Source organism: Schistocerca piceifrons, chromosome 1 (assembly GCF_021461385.2).
Source record: "Schistocerca piceifrons isolate TAMUIC-IGC-003096 chromosome 1, iqSchPice1.1, whole genome shotgun sequence".
In the NCBI taxonomy this organism is placed as follows: domain Eukaryota; kingdom Metazoa; phylum Arthropoda; class Insecta; order Orthoptera; family Acrididae; genus Schistocerca; species Schistocerca piceifrons.
Window position 1 is genome coordinate 753,783,761 of NC_060138.1, and position 25,894 is coordinate 753,809,654.

Below are 25,894 nucleotides of genomic sequence, written 5' to 3' on the forward strand. Positions count from 1 at the left end.
TTCATATCATGGACAATTTCATTATATTATGTTTTGCTACTTATCTGAACTAGTTTTATCTTACAAAACTTTATGCATACATTTACACAATATGAAGCACATTTACAGTCCACCAAAAGGGTCATGAGTTACACAATTTTTAATGTGAATGTCATAAATTGCCTTAGCCACATGTCTCAAAGAGTTTTTATTAAGTGGTTTATCTTGGCTCTATTATGAGTGTCAGTTACATGGATCATCATGGACCAAATGTCTAGAGATCTTAGAAGTATTGATCATGAGGGTGTTACACACACAACAGTTCTGTACAGTCCCATCGCCAGCCTCTGTGCAGAGGTTTGTAAACCACCACTGTGCATCTAATAGTGAGCCTCAAGGTGTACCAAATCTATAGGTTCAAGTCTAATCCCCAGTCATTCCATCTGATTGCTTAACCCAGCATGTGGACAGTTTTAGTAAATCAACTACATGACACAAAGCCACCAAAGATCCACGTCTGGCATTGATTCCAGTTCTTGCTCAGACATAGATCTATCTCATACCTAGGATGCTCAAAAAGCTCAGTCATGTTTCACATTTCTGCAATACAAGATGAAGATTGCCCCAGATCTCACTTATAAATTATCTTTTCAGAAAATATTATGTCAGCAATTACATATATCTTTTTATGAATGAGTTAATGCAGAAGAGGACTACCTTGGCCACCTGACAGTTTGACCTGTTGGTATAATTGAGAGTCACATGCCATACGAGTAGGGAATTCTTAAGGTGGGCATTAAAGTAGTCCATTGCATGTACACAACAGAAAAGCTGGTTCAGTCCATCCAGGACACCCTTCTTTACTTACAAAATCTAGGGAAGGAGGTGATATCCTACTAGTTACTCAAGTAAGGCAGTAATATGGGGCAACGAAATGTTGAATGCTGCAGTCAAGAGTCCTGTGCAATACCTACAGTGACAAATGTTTAAATCCCCTGTATGAGCAGCGTCATGAATCACTGAGGGCACAGGTGACTATATGTGAGGGAAGACAAGCTTATCAGCTACTGATGTAGAATGCTAATGTGGCTCTGTATAAAGCACACTGTTTCCTCCTCCAGGGAGACGGTCACCAGCATGTGGTCCTTGTGACATGCGTCTGTCCCTACAAAGAGTGCAACAGTTTAACTTAAGTACAAAAATGAGTACAATTCATGGGTACATATGTATACAACAGTGTGTCAGAATATAGGTCATGTGGGTAAATAGTAGAGTTTAAGTGGAAATTAGTTTTCTGTTGGGCAACCTCTTGTATTCAATCGAAGTGTGTCATCACAGGAACTCGGAGTTAAGTAGTTATATTAGAGTATACTTAGAATTAGCACTGTAATACTATAATGCTGAACATAGTTAAATTATTATTTTGTGTTTCACTTCAATAAAATATACGTCACTGATATTTTTCTGTATCCCAGAATGTTAACCTCCTTGGGATCCATAGAATATTATTCACATAATATAATGTAATATTCACAGAACTTTAACAAGGAAAAAAGTATAAGTGACTCATAATGCTTCACACAAATTAAGACTTTCTCGGTGAATCTCAGTGATGAAGTCTTCTGGGGTTATCAGCTGAGTCAAGGCATGATTCTGCAGTAATGTTTCAACAACTTATCTTCAGACCTGTCATCTTCGCCTGAAGATAACATGTAGAAAACTTATTGAAACATTGCTGCAGAATGCTGCCTTGAATTGGCTGATAACCCAAGAAAATTCATAATGCTTGTCTAGAATATACACAGCGGCTTCTCCAGCACAGTAATTCTCATATAATAAGCAAGAAGAAAATGAAATTTCACATTTAGGGAACAAAAGAAAATAGTAGAAAAATGTAGCAATGTGGTGCTATTGGTATAGCAAGCATAGTGGATGCCAGCATTCAATCTGCACCCCCACTGACCACCGTCACCTGGTCTACCATGTGCACGTAGCACTACACCAGTGACATCTGATGGACAACCACAGGCCTTTGTGCACGCAGTTGTTAATGTTTTCAAGAGGTGTAACTGCCTTCACTATATTGTTGTTGTTATAACTCCATGACTCTGTCTACACTGTATTTTTTGTGTATTTACTCAATTACCCAATAGACTGTACCTTTTTTATGGCTATGTGTTTCATTGCATTTCTAGTTAGAATCCAAGTGGTGATGAGTGAGGGTGAACTTTTCTTGCGTTTTGGCTTCTGTGTTCTGTTATTTTCAACTATTTGGCTCTTCCATGGAAGCTTTACTCAAGTCACTTCTTCAACATCAGTAGGTGCATATGGTTAAGTTGCAATGGTTGATAGCTATATTAACCCAGGTGCAAGCAACCCCCCCCCCCCCCTCCCCCCGTGATCAATCTGTGGATGCTTACAAGAAGCGGCTTCGCCAACATTTGTGCTGTTCTGAGTGATCAATGAAAAAGTCTGTCAAGCTCTTCTCTTATTATGGATACAATCTTGTATGTATCACTTATTGTACCAGTTAGTTCCTCTACAAGAACCAGAATAACTTTCTTTTCATGATACGTATAGTTTAATTTCCCCAATCAGTGTAATTGTACACATGTGGTCACTGTGCATGTTGAATTCTACCAATATCAGATACAGCCACAACTATTGTATTGAGCTTGCATGACAACCTCAATCATAATTCATCACAGCTAAGTCTCGGGGGTTTCTTGTGGACACCATGGTCAGAGCTATGATAATTAGGTGCATCAGGTCCTTCAGTTTGAGGACCTCACACTGGAGGAATACTGCACAGTTGTTTCAGGTCTTCCACACCATGGGCCCATGTTGTTAAGAACTTGCTGCCCAGTGCATGGAGTCTAGCATGCTGTGGGAAGAGTTGGTCACCACAGTACAAACAAACCACCTGGGCTGACTCAGACAAACGTGTTGCCAGCAGCAGGAACAGTGATCACCACTTCCTTCATGTCTCTGTTGTTTTGTACAGCATCAGTGGGCAGCCTGCCCCAAGAAGTGGGCTTCTTGCCATAAATGTAAAAAGATCACATAGCAGGAATATGTCAATCTCTGCCTCCCCAGGAGTCATTGCGGGATACAATAAATATCAATATTCACACTGTTTTATCATTGTGTTTTCTGTACCTCTAGGCCAGAACAAACTTTTCATTGAAGCACAAGTGATGGATCAGTTATTAATTCTACAAGTTGACAAGGGGCTGCCATGTCCCTGCTCAACTCACAGACATACAACAGGCTTAGGTCCCTGCCACTGGCACAGTCGAGCATCGATTGGTAAGCTACAACAAACAGCAGATCCCTATTGTCAGCCAGCTCATGGCCCACACAGTTTACAAATCAGCTGTCTGTTCCATTACATGCTTAGTGGTTAACGACGTGAGTGCCGAAATTTTTTTTGTGTTAGAAGCCTTTGCTGATTTTGGTTTTTCTTTTATGGATGCTGTGCATCTGATGTCAGATCAAGTGCTTTATCATGAATTGGATTCTTTGTGTTCTTAGTTTTTGGATCTGTTTCCCCCAGGATTAGGTTGTGCAAACAATTTCTTTGCACACAACACTCTCAGACCCTCCACCTGCCCTTGCTTTTCTTGGGTACAGCCACTGCCAGTAGCTTTATGCAACCATGTTAAGATGGAGCTTGATTGCTTGACATTGGTTGGGATTAGACTAATTTCTTCAAGCAAATGGCCTACATCCTTAGTGGTTGTAAAAAGCCATCAAGTCAGCTTTGGCTCTGTGGCAACTTCAAGGTCACTATTTATGCACAGTCAGTTGCAGGTGTGTACCCTCTGCCATGCCTGGAGCACTTGTATGCAAAGTTGTCTGGGGTTAAATTCTTTCCAAATATCAACTTGGCCAAAGCCAGACCAACGAATGAGGCATCAAAATAGTTGCTTGCAGTTAATACGCCTTTCAGCCACTATCAGTATCAACAGCTAATGTTTAGGGTCACTGGCGCACCTGCCACCTTTCAACATTTTTTAGAACAGGTTATGACTGTTGTCCCTCGTTGCATTAACTATCTTGATTATATCGTTGTGGCAGGTGCTACCACAGAGGATCAGCTACATGATTTCCATTCTTTGTTTACTGTTCTACAGGCTGTGCACCTCAAATGTAATCTCACTGAGGCATGTGTCCCATGAAGCAATATGTGGCTGCCATTATTGCTTTGCCTTATCTGTCTAATCTAAGGGAACTCGGCTAAGTGGCATACTATCACAAGTTTGTTTCCAGACTGACTTTTACTGCCCACCCCTTGCTCCTGTTGCTTCAGAAATGTTCTCCTTTTATTTGGTCTCCAGCTTGTGAGCATACTTTTGTACAGCTTAAGTATCATCTTCACTCTGCTCCGTGTTTTGGAACATTTCAACCTGACAAGCATCTGGTCCTGGCTATGGATGCATCTGGGTACGAGGTCAGAGTCGTCCTGGCCCATCGTCAATCAGATAGCTCCAAAGAGCCTACTGCCTCTGACTCAAAAACACTCAACTCAGCTCAGCAACATTATTCTGAGTTAGAAAAAAAAGCTCTTGCTATTGTCTACAGCTTAAAAAAATTCATGTGTTCTATTATAGTGAAAATTTCATTTAGTTGTAAATTATAAGCCCTCGGTTTTCCTGTTCAGCCTCTCCGTGTCCTTATCAGACAAAGCCACTCATCATCTTCAGTGTTGGGCTTTGTTCTGTACAATTGTGAGACCCATTTTCATCCCATGTCACATCATGCAAATATAGATGCCTAGTCCTGGCTCCCCATGAGCCCTGACCCCTCATTCGACCAGGAGGACCTGCTTTGTCTTCATCTGGACAGATGCCATGGATGTCTCTCCAGTCACTGGATGCCATGGATGTCTCTCCAGTCACTGGATGGTGATGCCTGATCTTTTTGTAATAACTCTCTGGTTATTACACCTGCTGCCCACAGTGGGTATAAGACGAGCCACTACAGCAAGTGTAGTTCTCACTGAAATTCAAGTGACATGCCTGTAACTACATAAGGTGGCTGCCAGGGACAGCACAGTCGCTGACTGCCATCACCTGGCCTGCCATGCATGCAATGCATTACACCAATGATGCCTGATTGGGACAGGATCTTTACAAAGAAAATCACAGGCCCCCAGGCCTTCAGTTGTTAATATTTTTAAGACATTTAACCACCTTCACTGTATTGTTATTGTTGCCACTCTGGACTTTATCTACACTGTTTTCTTGCTGTTGTCACTTTGTAACCCAATAAATTGTATCTCCCTTATGGTGTGTTTCTTTGTGCTCCTAGTTAGAACAAAATCAAAATAGAAAAAGACAAAATTCAGCCTCTTAAATTGCATTAGTCATTTAGAAAGAAAGGAAGAGAGATTAGAATTTAATGTCCCAAAATGAGAAACCTTGCAAACACTAATCAGAATTGCCAATTTTTATTGTTACTCTGTGTTAATGCTTAAGCAGGTTGATTCTGCTAAATGAGTACAAACTGCAGGAAAAATCCCTGAAAGGATAAGGAGAAAAAGGTCATATGGACATATGGCTGAAAATGTGTTCAAAGGGAGGTACATCCACTTGAAGGTAGGGATAAAAGATCTTTGACAGTGTGTATTTCAGTGATTGATAGCACATATATGAACACACGGTGCAAGTGATAATGTTTGTCTTTACTAGTGTTTTAAGTCCACATTCCAGAGGACAGTTAGCTGAAGCACCATAATTAGTAGCCACATTACCTTTTGCGCCACCACAAGCATGTCTTCTAGTGAGGGAGGCAGACTCACCAACAGGAAGTCCAGATATGCCCTTGCTGGTAAGGCTTTGTGAAAGGATGACTGAGCCGTCAAGATGGCTGTTAACAATCCCCACCCACACATTGAGGCTGTGCCAGTATTGATGGTTCACCACCATTATACTGTGGGTATTCTCTGATGCACACAGGTGGTTGTTGTGAAGGTTCACAATGCTGTCCTTCATAAAGATAGCCTCATCTGTGAATAGAATGGATGACAGAAATCCCAGCAGTGTAGTGGCCTATGAGACAAACCAGTGACAAAATTGTTGCCATGGAGGTAATTCCCTGATAGTGGCAGGTTCTGTGGTGAATGTTCCACATGGTTGCTTGGCTTGCCTCACACTAGTGGACCACATGTCTGGTCCTGATACCAGAGCCACTATCAAAGATCTTTGATCTCCACCTTCGTAGTGCATGTACTTTCCTTGTAACACATTTTTGGTCAAATGTCCTTATGACCTTTTTTGCTCCTAATCCTCTCAGGGATAATTTCTTCCAGTTTGTCTCCATTTAGAAAAAGCACCCTGTATAAGCTTAAATGTGAGGTTAAGCAGCCTTCCATTACAGAAACAGGAAGCAACACCGACATCCATTCCTTCCTTTAAAAATGCCCTTTGCCCATTGATGTACAGATACAAGGAATAAATGGGTCACATTTTATAAAATTCTGCAGAATGTGCAATGCTGTTTAATGTAAGCAAAATTTCATAAATAGAACTGGAAAACTATAACGAATAAAAGCTACAAACTAGTTTTATTTAAACTCGTGAAGCATCATCACAAATAAAAGAAGCAAACCACATATGGCAATAAACAAACTGCCTTCAAAGTGCTTCTACAAGTAGTTTAATATTTTTCCTCATACCTAATCCAAAAGGAAGAAACCAGGTATCGTGTTTTATCTTTCCATCTTTTCCAATGAATCTGTCTGGTCTGAAGTTTTCGGGATCTCCCCAGTGTTGTTTATCCATGTGTACACTCCATATGCTAACTAGAATTGTTGTTCCCTGAAATATACAGGACATATTACTTGATTTCAAAATAAATTTCCTGTGTCAAGTCTCTCTCTCTCTCTCTCTCTCTCTCTCTCTCTCTCTCTCTCTCTGTCTCTCTCTCTCACACACACACACACACACACACACACACACACACACACAAGAATTAAAAGAAAATGATGATTATTTTTTGGAAGCATAAATATAGAGCAATTTGAATAGTAAACCATGAATAAAAATTGAAAAATCATTCCAACCATGCACTGAATGTAGTATTTACATGACATTTCTGAAGGAAAATATGAAACATGTTCACTCTTACAATGCTTAGGCAGTATCTTCTAAGAAAAAGAAGCTCCATATATAAAGTTACACATCTTCACTACCTTCCACATACTAATGAATGTAATTTTCAGTGCGTTTATTTTTCCTTTGTCACTGGAGTATCTGACGCAAAGTATTGTTCATATTAGTCTAGAATTTAGAAGAATGAAAGTCGTGAATAGTGTTAAGAAGTGTAATGATTAAAATGGTGAGTGAATTCATATACAGTTATATAAGATGAAACATTGTAGTTATATTAATTTGCAGTTAAAATTCTGTAACAGTTTAATGTGCTAGTTCTTTTTTAAAGACATGCACAATTTATAAAATATTGCCATAAAAATCACAGTGAATCAGGAAGCTTTGTTTATGTTTAGATATAGGGGGTAATCATGAGAGGGGGGAAGCCTGGAAGATGTTGTTGTGTAGGTTGCTATAGTTATTATTGTTGATGTGTAAAGAAACATTGTAGGGTAGTGGGTTGGCAGTGGTTGTTCACTACAGCAGAAATCCCTCTCCATTGAAACATGGCAGCCAATTGCAGTTGGGCACCTGGATGATTGCATTTATTGATACTAAGAAGTAGGTGAGTATGCAAAGAAGAGGGTGAAACAAAAAGAAGAGATGGTCTTGTAATCCAGTGGATATATCAATGGATTATGCATCACATGAGGTCACCAGGCACATTACAGAGTGATACATTCACTGGCACAAACTCATTATGGGTAACAACACCAGCAACTGTAAGGATTCCAACAAACCAGACCATTTTAGCTTCATAATTTGTCTAAGCTCACTGACATGTGCTACATGCTTTACAGTGGGCTTATTTATGATGACCTTGGTCTACTTAGTATTTTTGACATTGATTTGGACTCTGTTATTCCTAGATGTTGACATTTGGCTTGCACATGGACCTGTCTATTTTCCTAACATAGTGTGATAGTGTGGTCTTTATGCAACTACATGTTGTGCCTGCTGTGTGTTTGAACCAACAGCACATACTAGACAGAGAGAGTGGTTCATGTTAGAGTGCTTACCCAGGCTGACAAAGTTGCAGTGTTCTCACAACAATAACATTTGAGTTATTCAGTAAATCTCTTGAGTACTTTAACTGCCAAGAGATATCCAGTTCTAGAAATCTAATTCCAGACTCAATTTTTTCTGTGGTTTATTTGTATTTACTTTATGTTCATTAAAACCTGTGATGTTGAAGAAGGGAGACTTGATTCACAAGTGAAGTATTTTGATTGGCCCACAGATTTTAGCAGACATTGGAGGTCATACTATATTTCTGGATTAAGATTCTTACAGCAAGACTGGACATATCTGACAGTTGGGCGCAGACTGTTATATAAATCTATTGAATTGATCTCCACCTCTCGGATGGCTCCACAAATACATGTGTCCACATCAAGTGCACCAATCGCCAACAGTACCTCCACTTTGACAGCTGTCATTCATCCCACATCAAAAGCCTCTTTCTTACAGCCTTTCCATCCACAGATACTGCAACTTCAGTGGAAGGCAGTTATCAAAATTAACTGATAACCTTACCAGAGCCTTTACCTACAGACCCTATCCGGCTTATCAAAAACAAATCACCCATTCTGCTCCTGTAACACTAGTAAACCTGTTAACCAGCCACTCCTCTGATCACCCAGTGTCATCCTGACATTAAAAAGCTCAACCACATCCTCCACCAACACTTTGACTATCTCTTGCCATGAAATGAGGGATATCCTACTCAAAATCTTTTCCACATCTCCCAAAATAGTGTTCTGCCACCCGCTCAGTTTATGCTTGCCTATGCTCATCCCTATTCCAATCCTATTTCCAATACTGCCACCCTGTGGGTCATTCCCTTGTGGTCAGCCCTGGTGCAAGATCTGTCTCATACACCTGCCCACCACTTTCAACCACAGTCAGTCACAGGCATTTCCTACTCAATGAAAGGCAGGGCCACATGAGAAAGCAGCCATGTTATGTGTGAGCTATGCTGCAATTACAGTACCCCATTCTAAGTGAGCATGACAAACAACCAGCTGTCTACTTACATGAATAGCCATCACCAAACTCTGGCCGGACCACAAGTCTGACCATCCAGTTGCTAAATATGCTGCACACCTAAACACGAAATGACATCAACAGCTGCTTCACTCTGCAGGCCATTATGATACCTCCTTACAACACAACTTTTTATGAATTATGCAGATGGGAACTGTCTTTCCAACATACATACATCCTGCACTCCTGCAATGCCCCAACCTCCACTAATTTGTTCCCATCACTTCCCCTTATCTTTTCCCCTTCTCTCTTCTGTCCAAACCACTCCTTCTCCATGCAGATCAAGCACTGCCTTCTCCCACCACTCTTCCTCCCCAACCCATGCAGGAATTCTCATTCTTATTCTCTCTCTCTCTCTCTCTCTCTCTCTCTCTCTCTCTCTCTCTCTCTCTCTCACACACACACACACACACACACACACACACACACACACACACACACACATTCTCCCCCCCTCCCTCTCTTTTCCTTTCCCCCCACCCTCTCTCCCCTTTTCAACCCCTTGCCCTTCACTATCACCTCCCTTTCTCCCTCTTCATCATCACTTCTCTCTCTCTTTACCCCTCTTCCTTTCCCCTCCCATGTACTCCATTTGACTTGTTGTGCATCCACAGAGTCATCTGTCCTAAGACTTGTCTCTTTCCCACTACCCCCTACATCTACATCTACATTGATACTCCGCAAGCCACCCAACGGTGTGTCTTTCACTGCCCCTCCCCACTTCCATCAGCTCAGGCACTGCTTTCAGTAATAGAGTATTGATAACCGGTCTTGCCATGGCCACTAAGTGTGTGTTTGGGTGCCTGTGTAGTTGTGTGTGTGTGAGTGTATATACTTCTGCTAGAGAAAGAGCTAGTGCTTGAAAGCTAGTGTGAATACTTGTGTTTCTGTGCACCACACATCAATCCACTTGATCCACTATAGGTGAGTGGTTGCCTTTTCCATATTTTACATGTTGCTGCATCCAGGAACTTCCATTTTTGTTCATTCTAATGAATCCCACAGATGGTAACAAATGCAAGCCACAGAGCTTGCCAAAACACAAGCTAGGCTCAGTGAGAGAGAGTTAAGAAGTGGCATTCCCAGCAACAGCTAACAGTGTTCTTGATTTCCCCCCCCCCCTCCCCCCCACCAACTGTTGCGACCAGAGGTAGCTTTTGACGTATGTTACGAGCTCACAGAGGCTCTTTAAATGACACACAGGCCAGCAAAATACTGACAGGCTGTTGACACATCAGATGATAGCAATAACAATAATTGCATGCTCCAAATTAAAACAAAATGATAATAATAATAATTATTATTATTGTTATGCATATGCTAATGCGAGCCATGAGTATAGTATGCTGATGAAGGCAACTAGGCAAACAGTTTTAACATTACAGATGACACAGAAAGAATAATGAAAGTGAACTCTCTGAGTTTGTAACTTATATCGGTGTAAAAAATGCATTCAACACAGAAAATTGGATTTTTTAAAACTGGAATGGAATGGAATGGAAAGGTGGGAGCTATACAAGCGCCCATGATATTGCAAGGAAACTAAAATTAAGAAATGTGTGAAGTAGGGCTGTCTGTTTTTACCACAGTTGTTCAGTGTGTTCGAAATGTTCCTGCTTTTTGTGATCTTGGACCTTCCATATCACCTGGTGAAGTTCCATTTGCAGCCATGGCCAGAGTCAACAGACTCTTAGTGCTATGTGGTGTGCAAGACATATCACACAATGTGTTATTCCATAGACTTATCTTGAAAATTTTGTTGACAGACTTGAATAATTTCTGTGCACTGTCACACATGTGCTGTCCAGCTAAATAAGGGTTACCTGCCTTGCCTTGACACAAAAGATGGGGTTAAAATAGTTGCTTCTGCTGTACCACTAACTAATACCCTGTAGCAGTCTGACTGCTTTTCAAAAGCTCCCACTTCTGACCACTGGATTGGACAACAGACACTGCACTCAGTTGCTAAACTGTCACCAACTGATATCTACAATCTTTTCTGTAAAGAACACAGGAAAACAGTCTAAAGTAAAAAATTGCATGGACATATACAAGAACTACATACATTAAATGATTGGTTTACAGTAGCTGTAGTTAGGGGACATAGTGGTGTAAGTAATCTTCCTGGTCTTGGGACTTTTCTGAATGTGATGTTACAGCTTATTGTACCTATCATGTTGGCGTACAAGCTAATAAGGATTTTCGAAAGTCAGATCCATGTCATTCATTAGATAACACTCCCAGATAACAAGATGCTCAGAACTCTGTTAGATGGCTTTTTCCTTAACCATCTGTCTACACTTTCTAAACTTTCCACACTGAGAGAACTTTACTGATCCCTGACTACAGACTTCCAAAACACACACAGTCACACCACCTCTACCTCAGAGGGCTCCAAATTTCCTCCAAAAGCACTTCCAACTGACTCCTTTAATTTTCCAACTCCCACCTGCTCCATAAAATTATTTTAATATGCAGGCCCTTGGGCCAATTAGCCTCCAGAGCAGCAAGTAGGCACTGCAGTTGGCCATTCCCTTTTAACATTCATAGTACTGCTGTAAAGTGCTGCTGCCTACTGACATGTTCAGAAGTTTGTTTTCCAAAGGGTATTAGGAAATAATAGCCTTCTGTAGGAAACACTCACCTTTGAAAATTGTCAGGTCAGGCCAGGCCACCATCCTTCAGCTAGATTAAGCAAAAACTAGACACTTATCTATAGGTGTGAGAACAGTTCCTGACCCCCAAAGGCAGGGAATCAATGCAGTTGCTCACAATAATGACCAGCAATCACTGACTGTTGCAGCCAGAAGTGATATATTGCATGTTAATTGAGAAAAGGCCTAACATCTTAAAAAAGAGAACAACAAAGAATCAGTTAAACTGAGGAACAGTCCATTGCAAATGATTCGTTGTAATGCTGTAGTGGTGGCCACAGAAAAGAATGTGAACATAATACAAAAAGTGATGGCAGTCACATCATAATAGTGTAAAGTTAATGTAAATGCTTAAACAACAAAACTGTTACTAACAGGCAAGAGTGGTCAGCATATCATCACTTATATGACAATTGGAATATGTTACATGGAACAGATAAAACAGTTTTGCTATTTAGCAAGCAATCAGTGTTGGACATAACAAGCACACTATGGAAAACTACAAAGTGAGCAGCGTTTTCTGAATCAGTGTTCCAGGTCAAGATAAGTCTCTCAATGAGCTGATCCATGACTAAGAAAGGTATTTGCAAAATATTTTGTCTGTGGTGTGCTACTCTGTGATGGTGAGAACTGGACAGTAAGTAAAAAGGTAATTAGCAATGAAAGTGTGAATATGGATGAGAGTACTTAGAATTCAATGGACCCATAGAGAAGCAAATCAAGAAGTCCTAACAAAAATAAATGAAGAAGGCTGTAAGGAAAGAGATGAGAGACTGACAAAATTTTCTAGCCATATGCCTGGATGTAACGTGTGTGAAAAGCATTTTTGAAGGCAAATTACTTGGTAAAAGGTGACCAGGTAAACATAGGGAACAAATCTCTCAAGCCATGAAGAGGGTAGTGATTTAACAAAATTATGAGCTGAAGACTGAATAATGGTTTTAGCAATGCAGCTTAGCCTTTGCAATAAGAAAAAGCAAAAATATTATTCATATTCACTGATAGATAACACCACTTGGAGAGCTAATTGAAAAATAACTTGTTACTCATTGACATGTCAGTGAAAAGCATTTAAGAGAGACAGAGAGAGAGAGAGAGAGAGAGAGAGAGAGAGAGAGACACAGAAAGAGAGAGAGAGAGAGAGAGAGACAGAGAGAGAGAGACACAGAAAGAGAGAGAGAGAGAGAGAGAGAGAGAGAGAGAGAGAGAGAGAGACAGAGAGACAGAGAGAGTCAGTCAGTTGGCCACAATTCCATAAATTAAATTATTGAATGGCTTTATTGTCCGAGAGACCATGTCTAGGATTGTTCAACTGCCTTGTGCAAGTCTTTCTATTTGACGCAACTTCGGTGACCTGTACATGTTCACGATAATGAGATAAAACTATTATTGCAACACAAACATGCAACCCTCAAGCAAAGAAAATCTCTGAGGCAGCTTGTAATCAAACCTGGGTCCCCAAAATCTAGAGACAGTGATGCTAACCACTAGACAGTGAGCTGTAGACCTTAAATTAACTGTTGTGAAATACAAGCGTCATTCAGTCTGGCTGAAACATGAGTGCAAAGGCATCAGTTCATTCAGAAATATTGTGAATGGTATCTAAATGTTAGGTATAAAACTATTACCAAAACCATTCCTTCTATCAGGCTCTGTTACCTTTGGTATTTTGTATCCAAAGAGTTCTGTATCAAAAACAGCTCGATGGGCAACAGAGGTAGGAGCAGTGTTTACTCTTCTCTGTATCTCCATTAGAACTGCTTCAGTATATGGCATCCTAAAACACAAGAAAATTAACACATATATACTTTCAGTAAATTGAAACACAAAAAGGAAACAAGAATTTACAAAACTATTTAAAATTTCTAAATATATATACGACGGGGGGAAATGTTGGATGGAATACAAACAAAAGAATAAATGAAGACAAGTGCTAATCATATAGTTTTATTTGTTAGACAGTGGATATACACATAAATAAAGAGCTGAACATTGTAATTCAGCTAAAGAGATTTTGTTCTTTATAATAATTACACCCTTATGCACACTCAGGTAGATTATCATGGAGCTGCTAACATCACATCTTAAGATTTTGAAGTCAAATAGTTGGTGGAGGCCTTTTGTCAGGTACTTACTAAGATTCATCATGATAATGTTGGAGCCTTTGTCTGCAATGATGGTTTATATTTTTGAGAAAGGACCTGGGGAAGCAAGGTGAGGCCAAATTTGAGCTAAGGAATACCTCAAGTTGACCAGGTGGTGGGTAGGTGGGAGGGGAGGGGGGCTCACAACTGGGTGGGTGTACGAACTGAGAAAGCCAAGACTTAATGGTGGAACTAGTTCCTTTTTGGTACCAGGGATTGGTAGCAAAGAAGTGTTTCCACTACAGAAATTGGTAGAAGTAGAGCAGTCTTTGACATATACGCATATATTAGTGTTCCACATAACTTTAGTGGCTTTTGTGATCTATAGTTAATAGAATATTATTGTTATTGCCTAGATAAATTTTGTAAAAAATATTGTAAACAACCATGAGCAAGAAGTATTCGAGCTGCTGTAGGAAAGGCAGTTCTGGGGTTTTGTGCAGCTGTTGTGACAGATGGTTACATTGGGGTGAATGTAGTGGCATGGGAATTGGGGAAGTAAATGGGTTCCTTCCATGATATTGCAGATTTTGTTCAAGGGGTAGGAAAATAGTGGAACAGGAAGGGAAGATTAGAGCCCTTCAGGCTGAACTGGATAGTGCTAGGGAGGAACTGATGAGGTTAAGCAGGTAGGAGGGTGAAGACAGGTGGGAAGTTGTAGCAAAGAACAGGGGCCACAGAAAGAGAACAGTATCAGACAGTTTCATCATAGGCACAAACAATAGATTTGCCTTGCTATCTGAATCAGCTAAGGAAGAGGCTCAAGTAGATGTAAGTGTAGTCAGCACTCAACAGACTTTCACTAGGAAACCAACTGTTTGCAAAAAAAGTAGAAAGTAGGAGGAAAGTTCTGTTGTCGGGTAGTAGCCATGGAAGAGGTGTGGGCCAGATTTTGCAGGAAAAATTAGGTGACAGGTCACAAGTATTTTCAAGCCCAGTGCGTGTCTTAGCCAAGTGATAGAGGATGTAGGATCATTGTGCAAAGGTTTTACAAAGCAGGATCATGTTGTGGTAGTGGGTGGAGCGGGAAACAGTATTGACAGGGATCATGGCTACAATATTGAGTGTGACCCGGTAAAAATAGCATCTGCAATGAACCATACAAATGTTGGCTTGGTTCCTGCTTTCATGCAGTATGACTGGCCCAAATTGAACAGCTCTGTCAGGAAGGTCAATATAGAGCTAGATCAGGTGCTTCGGACAGTTACTTTGTCAAGCATGGGTTTGGTTCCTGTTGATGGTATTGGTAGGTGGGACTTCACAAGACATGGCATCTCAATAGGAAATGGAAGGGTAAACTGGCTGGGATGATAGCAGAATCTTTAAGGCAGGGGGGGGGGGGGGGGGGGCACTGTAGCTCATGGGAGTACTTTTTAGGCTAAGATTAGTATCCAATCATCCTAAATCAATTGAAGTTAAGCTTCACGAAAAGTTCAGGCAGGCAGGTACTAGAGATGTGAAAATATCACAAGATTCTCATAACAGTATAGTGAAAAATAATGTTAGTATGTCACAAGATTCACATAAAAGCATGGTAAAAAATTAATGTTAATATGTTGCATCAGAATATCAGGGGATTAAAAAACAAAAGAGATGAACTTCCTGTTTGTATAGAAGATTTAGAAACTGAGGATGGAACAGCTGTACTATGCCTGTCTGAACATCATATAGTCACTGGTATGGAAATGGTAAATGAAGGTGGATATAAGCTTTCAGCTCATGTAAGGAGAGACACTATGGAGAGAGGAGGAGTTGCCATATATGTTAAAATCACTCATAGTGTGAAAAATTTGAAAACTAAAAAATTTTGTGTAGAGCAACACATAGAAGCATGTGCATGTGAGCTTAAACTAAATAAATCCACTTTTATAATTGTAGCCATGTATAGGTCCCCATTGGGAAATTTTCAACTATTCTTGAAAAACTTGAATTCTTTGTTGTGCTACCTGTAAGACAAAGGAAAGCAAATTACTGTTTTTGGAGATTTCAACATGGATTTTCTGAAAGAGTCCAATAGAAAGCTTGACCTTGTAGTATTACTTGGTTCTTTTAATTTGACATCAGTTATTGATTTTTCTACTTGGATGGTACAGTAAAACAGCACCCTGATAGATAATGTTTCCATAGACCAACATAAATTTAATCAAATAAAAACGTTTCCTATTAAGAATGGTCTGTCTGATTGTGATGCACAGCTAGTTACAGTAAATGATATAGCTCCATACAGTAATGCAAAACAGTCCTCCGGAATAGTGAGTTCCATTAATGATTTAACACAAATTTTAGGGAAAGCTTGCAACGCTTAGACTGGGATGAGGTGTACAGGGAACATGATGCTAATTTAGAATGGGATTAGGTGTACAGGGAACATGATGCTAATTTAAATTTTAACCTATTTCATGATACCTTTGCGAGTATATTTGAAAACAGTTTCCCTAATAAGCAAACAGTGAAATACAATTGTAAGAAACCACGTAAAAAGCCATGGCTTACTAAAGGGATAAACAGAAAAGGGAAATGTATCTTATAGCTAGGAGGAGTAATGATCCCAAAACAATGAGGGGGTATCAATATGGCGGCAAGTGTACACGTAACTTTAAACCGCTCTGCAGTTTTTGAGGACTTAATTTCAATCAAGTGTATTGTTTGTGACGAAACAGTGCTAAATGGAGTTAGAATATGCGTGTTTAAACATAAATGGTGCCATTCACGCTGTTATGCTCAAGAATATTTACAAATACAGTGTAAATGTGACATAGAGTGTAACGGCCGCGAGATCGCGAGTGAAAAGTGCTACGCGGGAATAGAAGACAGCGTGCATGACGAACTTCAAAAAGAACTTGACATTATAAAAAAATATATAAAAACAATGGAAAATTTGGTACTAACCATACGGGAATTGTCTGAATCGTCAAGGCAACAAGATCTCATTAATGCTAGCCATAAAATTCGTAGGTATGCACAACCAAATGTACAAAGTGTAAACAGTACGACTGTAACTAGAAATATGAACGAACTGATCACTCTAAAAGACACAAGTGAATTAAACGCAAGAAAATTAAGTGTTAATAGTGCGTCTATGGATAAAAATATGAACAAACTATCCACACAAAAATATACAAGTGGATTAAACGGAGAAAAACGCAAGGTAAATATTCGTAAGGAAAAAAAAGTAAACAACCACGTTATGCATAAGCAAGGATACAAGCAACAGACATGTATTTTTGCAGATAGTCATGGGAGAGGAGTTACTGAAATTATGAGAAGAAATCACCCAGACCTTAATGTAACAGGCATCATCAAACCAGGCGCGCCATTGCGCGAAATTCTGAAAAACAGTGACAACATATTAACGACGGGTAACAGCTGCATCATAATAGGAGGCGCAAATGATGTTTACTGTAATGAAACTTGGCGTGCAACGAGAATCCTAAAGGAAACAATCAAAAGGATGCCTCGAGTGCATTTCTACATTGTTAGTATCCCCAGGAGGCACGATCTGATGGAAAACTCGTGCGTAAACATCGAGATTGTTACAGCAAACAGGCTATTTGAGAAAATATGTAGAGGTTTCCAGAATACGACTTTCGTAGAGATAAACAGTGTTCAAAGAGAGCACCTCACAAGACATGGTCTCCACATGAACGTAAAAGGGAAAAAGATTATTAGTGCCGAAATACTTAAATTTATTAATGAGTCATCTGTAATGGAAGTGTCTCCAATCCCAATTCCGCCAAAACAAGAGTTGTCTGTAACAGTGGAACCATCATTATCTGTAGTAGAGCTACAACAAACACCAGTAGCAGCAGCAAAGGCTCAGATATTCTCAGCAGCAGTGTCAGATAAACCAATAGCGGCAGAATCACCACAATCATCAGCAGAGCTGTCGTCATCAGCAACAGCATCCAGAACAGCAGACCCCATAATACTACCCCAAGGCAATGAAAAAGCATGTGAGGAAAACATACAAAGGTCATTAGCCGCAGCAGCTAACAAAGAAGGGCAGTCACCAAGTCAGGGAGCACAGGAGCCACCAGCAACAGCAACCACACAGAAGAGGTGCCTGAGGCCTGGGAGATCAACAGCAGAAGCAGCTTCCAATCAAGACAGATGCCTGAGAACTAGGAGACCTGCTACACTAAGTGAGGATTTTTTATGGTACTGAGTAAGCAGAAAGAGAACATGGAAAAAGATGTCCATCTTAAATACCAGTGTGACAATAGTGAGAGGAATATAAACAACGGACAAAGATACGATCCAGGTTTAATGACACAAACTGAAAAAAATCAATGCATAGTACCACAAGCAAAGGGAGCAAGTGAAGTGCTTAGTATATTACAGGAAGGGGAACTATTACATTTAAAGCCAACTGTTAGAATACTTCACCAAAATGTTCAATACATAAACAATAAAACAGAGGAACTAGAGGTAATATTACAGGAGTATAGGCCAAACATTCTAGTAGTTACAGAACATGGGCTAAAAGAAAATCACATAGTAATGTACAACTTGAAGAATTATGTGAAAGTAGCCAGTTTTTGCAGAACTTCCTATAAAGGTGGTGGGGTTGCCATTTTTTCTAACTATAAGTCAACTAAAGCCATAAATATAACAAAATATGCTATAGAATTGAGCTTTGAAGCTACAGCACTGGAAACTAAAATTGCTGGGAATTTATGTTGTGTATTAGGTTTGTATCGATCACCAAATGGTATAATTAAAACCTTCTTTGAACAGCTGGAAGATATAATCCAACACCTCTCAAAAACATATGCTTATTTGATCATAATAGGAGATCTGAACATAGACACGAGTAAAAATACAGACAATACTAAGACCCTACTGGACTTATTGTGCATATACAATCTAAAAATAAAAATAGATAAACCAACCAGAGTAACAAAGCATAGTGAAACTATTATTGATCATGTAATAACAAATATTCCTACATGCTATTGTGACACACAGATAATAAACTCCACATTAGCAGACCATTTTGCAATCATGATAGACATAAATATAAAGACTAGTGATTCAGTGCAGAAGATACGGGAGATGAGAAGACAGAACTACCCACATAACATAAATCTGCTAAAAAAGATGTTAGAGGCAGAAAACTGGGAAACAATATATGCAGCTAAAGATGCAAACACCAAATGGAACCAGTTTTATTCTTTATTCAATTATTATTATGATATTACATGTCCTGTTAGTAAAAGGCTTCAAACAGCAACAAAAAAAGAAAAGCTGGGTGACTGGAGAAGTAATCCATGCCAGAAATAATCTGAGAGTGTATTATGACCTCTCCAAACAAAAAAATAAAGAGGCCTTCAACACACTGTATAAAATAAAAAAGAAAGAGTACTGTAGTTTTATCAGAGAAACTAAAGCATCATTCTTCAGGATGTCTATAGATAAGGGAAAGAACTACTCAAAAGGTTTATGGTCGTTCATTAATGGAGAGAGAGGAAAAGTAACAAATCAGGCAGAGGACATCTGCCCACTGATGAGTGGGAAAAGCAACACAAACCCTCTAGAAGTAGCCAATACTTTTAACAGATATTATATTACTGTAGCAGACGAATTAATAAGTCAAAATAAAACAAATGCAGTAAGTAAATTGTTACACCCCGCACATACAAATCATATTATGGTTTTCATACCTACAACAGATGCAGAAGTGTCAAACCTAATAAGACAACTTAAAATTAAACATTCTTCTGGCTTGGATGGTGTCACATCACATCTCATAAAGGAATGCAGAGAATGTATATTAAAACCATTGACACACATGCTGAATGCTGCGATAGAAGAAGGTATATTTCCAGATTCGCTGAAAGTAAGTAAAGTGAAGCCAATATTTAAGAAAGGGAACAGGGATGAATTAGGAAATTACAGGCCAATATCATTGATCTCAACATTTGCTAAAATCTATGAAATGATAATAAAGAATAGAATTGTAAGTTTTATAACAAAGTACAGTATACTGCATTCATCACAACATGGTTTCAGAGAAGGGAAGTCAACAAAAACAGCATCAACAGATATAATTGAGCACATTCTTAATTTACTTGACAGGCAACAAAAGACTTGTGGAATTTTTATGGATCTATCTAAGGCATTTGATTGTGTGAACCACTCAAAATCAATGATGAAATTATATCAGTATGGAATTAGAGGAAAATGTTATGACATACTTAAATCATACATTACAAATAGGAAACAATGCACAGAAATCAGACATACTAGTGGGGGAAATATAACAAACTACATATCAGAATTACAAACAGTTAAACACGGTGTGCCGCAAGAGTCTGTGCTTGGGCCAATACTATTTATACTCTACGTAAATGACTTCCTTAGCTATATAAATCAGAAACTTATAATGTATGCTGATGACACAACAATCATTTGCACAGCTGATGCAAAGGAGGAGCTTGAGAAGGAAGCACTCCTGACTATTGAAAATGCAAATAAATATTTAACACAAAATAACCTGTTTATGAATCAGTCTAAAACAATGAATGTAGTATTTCAGACCAAGCATAGTGAAAATTATAATATAAATGTTAATATAAATGGAAAGACTATTAAAGAAGTAACCAGCAAAAATTTTCTAGGAACTATAATAGACAAACATTTGGCATGGGGGGAGCACATAGATGCACTGTGTAAAAAGATAAACAAACAGATCTTCATCATGCATAAAACAGCTAAGACTGTGGATGATAAAGTCCTCAGATCAATGTATTATGGACTTGTCTTCCTACATTTGTCTTATTCAGTTCATATATGGGGAAATGCACAAGCTGGCTACCTAAAAAGAATATTCACAATTCAGAAAAGGGCAGTGAGATGCATTGCAAAAATACCACCAAGACAGACCTGTAGGCAAGCTTTTGTACACTATAATATTATGACAGTATATTCACTGTATATATACCAAAGCATAATGGTGGTAAGGTCAAGTGATAAACACCTCCTAAATAAAGATGTACACAAACACGGTACAAGAGGAAATGAAAATTACTACATGATAAACAGAAATCTAAAACTGTCTATGACTGCCCCAGAAGAAGCAGGCAAAAGGTTTTTTAATAAACTCCCCAAAATCATTAAAAAAGAAACAGATCTAAAATGTTTTAAAAATCATTTGAAACTATATCTCACAGAGAAATGTATATACAGTTTGAGTGAATACTAAGATGGGAAAAATTATATATAAAAACAAAGATGAGGTGACTTACCGAACGAAAACGCTGGCAGCGCTTTCGTTCGGTAAGTCACCTCATCTTTGTTTTTATATATAGTTTCATTTATATATATATATATATATATATATATATATATATATATATATATATATATATATATATATATATATATATATATATTGAAATCAAGTTTGATGTTAATAGGCTATTGTATGACACACCCAATACTATCAGCTGGATTTTCAGCTGGAGTCCACGGGCAAAGAATGAATAAATAAATAAATGAACCATTATAAAAACTACTGCACTGTATTAAGAAAAGTTATTAAAAAGTCCAGAAGTATGTGCATTATGTCTGAGCTTAGCACATCTGATAATAAAATTAAAATGATTTGGAATATTGTGAAAAGGGAAACAGGGCAACCGAGAGCACAGGAAGACTGTATTTCTATCATACACAATGAAAAGTTTGTTAACAAGAAGTCAGAAGTAGAAAAAATTTTTAATAATCATTTTTTAAGTGTTGTAGAGAAAATAGGTTCCAGCTGTCCATTAGAAAATGCAAGGCAGTATATGGAAGAGGCAGTACCTACACAATTTGATAAAACTGAAATTCAACCCACCTCTCCTACTGAAATTAGGAAAATAATAAATTCACTCAAATGTGAAAGCTCACATGGAATTGATGGCATTTCCATCAGAGTACTAAAAGCTTATTCCCAACAAATAAGTGAGATTCTCAGTCACATATGTAGTAACTCACTGAAACAGGGAATTTTTCCAGATAAACTGAAATATGCTATTGTTAACCCACTGCATAAAAAATGGGATAGATGTGATGCTAACAACTACCGCCCAATCTCACTTCTTGCAGTTTTATCCAAAATTCTGGAAAAAGTAATGTATTCAAGAGTAGCATCACATATTTGTAAAAATGAAGTACTAACAATATGTCAGTTGGGTTTTCAGAAAGGGTTTTCAACAGAGAATGCTACATATACTTTCACTGATCAAATATTAAATGCAATGAATAACTGACCATCAACCATTGGGATATTTTGTGATCTCTCAAAGGCTTTTGATTGTGTGAATCATGAAATTCTTCTAGATAAGCTTAAGTATTGTGGTATGAGTGGGACAGTGCACAAATGGTTTAATTCATACTTAACTGGAAGAATGCAGAAGGTTGAAATTAACAGTACAGATGGTCTACAAAAACCAGCTGAGTCCTCTAACTGGGGAGGTACCAAGAATGGTGTCCCACAGGGTTCAGTCTTGGGTCCCTTATTGTTCTTAATATATATTAATGACTTGCCACTCTGTATTCATGAAGATTCAAAGTTAGTTATTTTTGCTGATGATACAAGTTTAGTAATCACACCCAAGAAGCAAGAATCATCTGAGGAAATTGCAAATAATGTCTTTCAGAAAATTATTAAGTGGTTCTCTGGAAATGGACTCTCACTAAATTTTGAGAAAACACAGTTTATACAATTCTGTACAGTAAATGGCATAACACCACTGATAAATATAGACTAAGGTAGCATACTCAAAATTTCTGGGTGTGTGCATTGATGAGAAATTGAATTGGAAGAAACACATCGATGATGTGTTGAAATGGTTATGTTCTGCTACTTATGCTATTAGGGTTATTGCAAATTTTGGTGATAAACATATCAGAAATTAGCCTACTAGGCCTATTTTCATTCATTGATTTCATAGGCGTCATATTTTGGGGTAATTTGTCATTAAGAGAGAAAGTATTCATGCACAAAAGTGTGTAATCAGGATAATAGCTGGAGCCCACCCAAGATCACCTTGCAGACATTTATTTAAGAAACTCGGGATATTCACAGTACCTTTGCAATACATATATTCGCTTATGATATATGTCATTAGTAACTCATCCCAATTCCAAAATAACAGCAAAGTGCATGGTTACAACACTAGAAGAAAGGATGATATTCACTATTCTGGATTAAATCTCACTTTGGCACAGAAAGGGGTGAATTATGCTACCACAAAAATCTTTGGTCATTTGCCAAATAGTATTAAAAGTCTGACAGAGTGACACATTCGACATCATTACAAAATGTCATATTCATGATCTATGGAACAAGGATTAATGTATGTATGTACGAGTCCAGCATGACTGAACTTGAGTTGGGCTGATGGTGAGGTCTGTGGATAGGACTGACAGTTCTGTAGGAATGAGACTTCTGGTGGATATATATTGACAACAGTGTTCTGGGTTTATTTAGGTCCTAGTGGATTTTACAGAATGTTGGGACAGAGTTCTGGAGAATGTCGTAAATGGAAAAAGTTAGCAAGGCTTGGTGTGGGTCCTAAGTCCTGCTGACAAGGGGGTTCACTGAAGTATAAGATATATTTTGACAGGTAGTGGTACTCCAGTGTGGGAGAAGAAAGTCAATAAGTTTGAGAAATTATGGAGGTGATGTCTGGAGTGCTCTTGCAAGTGTTGGAGGGCAAGAGTTTCAATTTGGAAGATCAAACTCTTGCTCATAAGCAGAGCAGTTATGGCATGGAGGAGAGTGAAGGAAATGAGCATGCATAATGTGGTCATGACAACATGGGAAGAGCGCCAACTGTGAAATGGAGGAGGGTAAGTTTTGACAGTGGTACCATCCAGAAGAAGAAATGATGAATCAGCATTGTGTAACAGTAGCAGTCCACAGTGTGAGGAATCTTATCACTGTACACAAAAATACAGGTTCACAAAATGTTTGTCATATCACAAGATGCTACAAACTCTCAGGACATTCAATTTACAAAGGCACTACATGCCTTGTAACATCAAAAAATATGGAAACAGAAATTTGAAGGACCTGAGCATGTGCAAGGGTTTTTAAAACTTAGAGGAAGCTCTCTGCAGAAGAACAAGAATAAGAAGAATCAAGTGGTTGTGCCTTTTAGATGAGCTACAATATTGCACTACATTTAGCAATTTCATGGGGCCCTTTCACAGTTGGTGCTTTAATAAAAGAATACTGTCTTTTTGCATTGAACATTTATGTGCATTCAGCTAGAAAAATTTCATGTGGTTCTGTTATCAAACATGACAATCATACTTCTTGTACAAGTTATGGCCAAAGTTATTCAGAACCAGCTTGCAAAAGCTTTGTAAACACATTGTTTCCCATTCTTTATCACTCTATGAAAGTGTAGATATTGCAGGCACACAGAGGATGTGTCTCTCTTAGTGTAGAAAATGTAGGTTTATTGTGGAATTTTTGAGTCTGTGTCTACAGAGAGAGCACCTGTTGTGACAGAGAAAAAATCAGGACCCATAGTGTAATGTAATGGGAAAATGAAAAACCTTCCTGTACCCAATTCATGCGGATTTCCAGCTTGGCAAATCTGATCTGTAATAGGACATACGTTTCTTGTATGCAGCTTGGGAAGAACGACTGTTTGAATATCTCTTGTCCTTATGATCCCTACAGGAGTGATAAGTAAGGGCTTGTAGTATATTCCTAGAGTCTCCAATTAAAGCTGGTTCTCGAAATTTTGTAAGTAGGCTTTCTTGGGATATTTTATCTCTGTCTTAAAGAGCCTGCCAGTTCAGTTCTTTGAGCACCTCTGTGATACTCCCCCATGTGTCAAATAAATCTTTGAGCATATATGCTGCCTTTCTGTGTTCACATTCAATATCCCCAGAGAGTCCTATCTGGTACAGGTCTCACACATTTGAGCAATATTCGATGATGGGCCACATGAATGATTTGTGTGTAGTCTCCTTTGTACACTGATTGCATTTCACTAGTATTCTACCAATAAGCGGAAGACTGCCACTTACTTTACCCATGACTGAGCCTATGTGATTGTTCCATTTCATATCCCTACAAAGTGTTACACCAAAGTAATTTTATCCTTGATAACTTCAGAATTTTGAAGTGTATTTTAGTCAACATTGTCAAAAGCTTTCTGTAAATTCACAAATGCTATAAACTTAAATTTTCCTTTCTTTACTCTATGTACTCCGTGTGCATACCGGGGGGAGTCATTCCAGATGTGGAAAGGGTCCTTCCAGATGCCATGAAGGGTACAGGGTGTACCCATCTGCAGGTGGTCGCTCATGTTGGCACCAATGATGTGTGTCGCTATGGATCCGAGGAAATCCTCTCTGGCTTCCGGCGGCTATCTGATTTGATGAAGACTGCCAGTCTCACTAGCGGGATGAAAGCAGAGCTCACCATCTGCAGCATCGTCGACAGGAATGACTGCGGACCTTTGGTACAGAGCCGAGTGGAGGGTCTGAATCAGAGGCTGAGACGGTTCTGCGACCGTGTGGGCTGCAGATTCCTCGACTTGCGCCATAGGGTGGTGGGGTTTTGGGTTCCGCTGGATAGGTCAGGAGTCCACTACATGCAACAAGCGGCTACACGGGTAGCAGGGGTTGTGTGGCGTGGGCTGGGCGGTTTTTTAGGTTAGATGGCCTTGGGCAAGTACAGAAAGGGCAACAGCCTCAACGGGTGCAGGGCAAAGTCAGGAGATGCGGGGACCAAGCAGCAATCGGTATTGTAATTGTAAACTGTCGAAGCTGCGTTGGTAAAGTACCGGAACTTCAAGCGCTGATAGAAAGCACCGAAGCCGAAATCGTTATAGGTACAGAAAGCTGGTTGAAGCCAGAGATAAATTCTGCCGAAATTTTTACAAAGGTACAGATGGTGTTTAGAAAGGAT

General features: G+C 39.0%; 1 protein-coding gene across 1 annotated transcript in view; it reads right to left on the reverse strand.

Annotated features, from left to right (window-relative positions):
- The window catches only part of LOC124803315 (methyl farnesoate epoxidase-like), a 170,244-nt gene that overhangs the window by 18,873 nt on the left and 125,477 nt on the right, over positions 1–25,894 (reverse strand). The window contains exons 7-8 of the mRNA XM_047264502.1: positions 13,493–13,610; positions 6,659–6,800 (exon numbers count right to left, since the gene is read on the reverse strand). Of these exons, the coding sequence (XP_047120458.1) occupies positions 6,659–6,800; positions 13,493–13,610 (260 nt within the window). The remainder of the gene's footprint in view (positions 1–6,658; positions 6,801–13,492; positions 13,611–25,894) is intronic.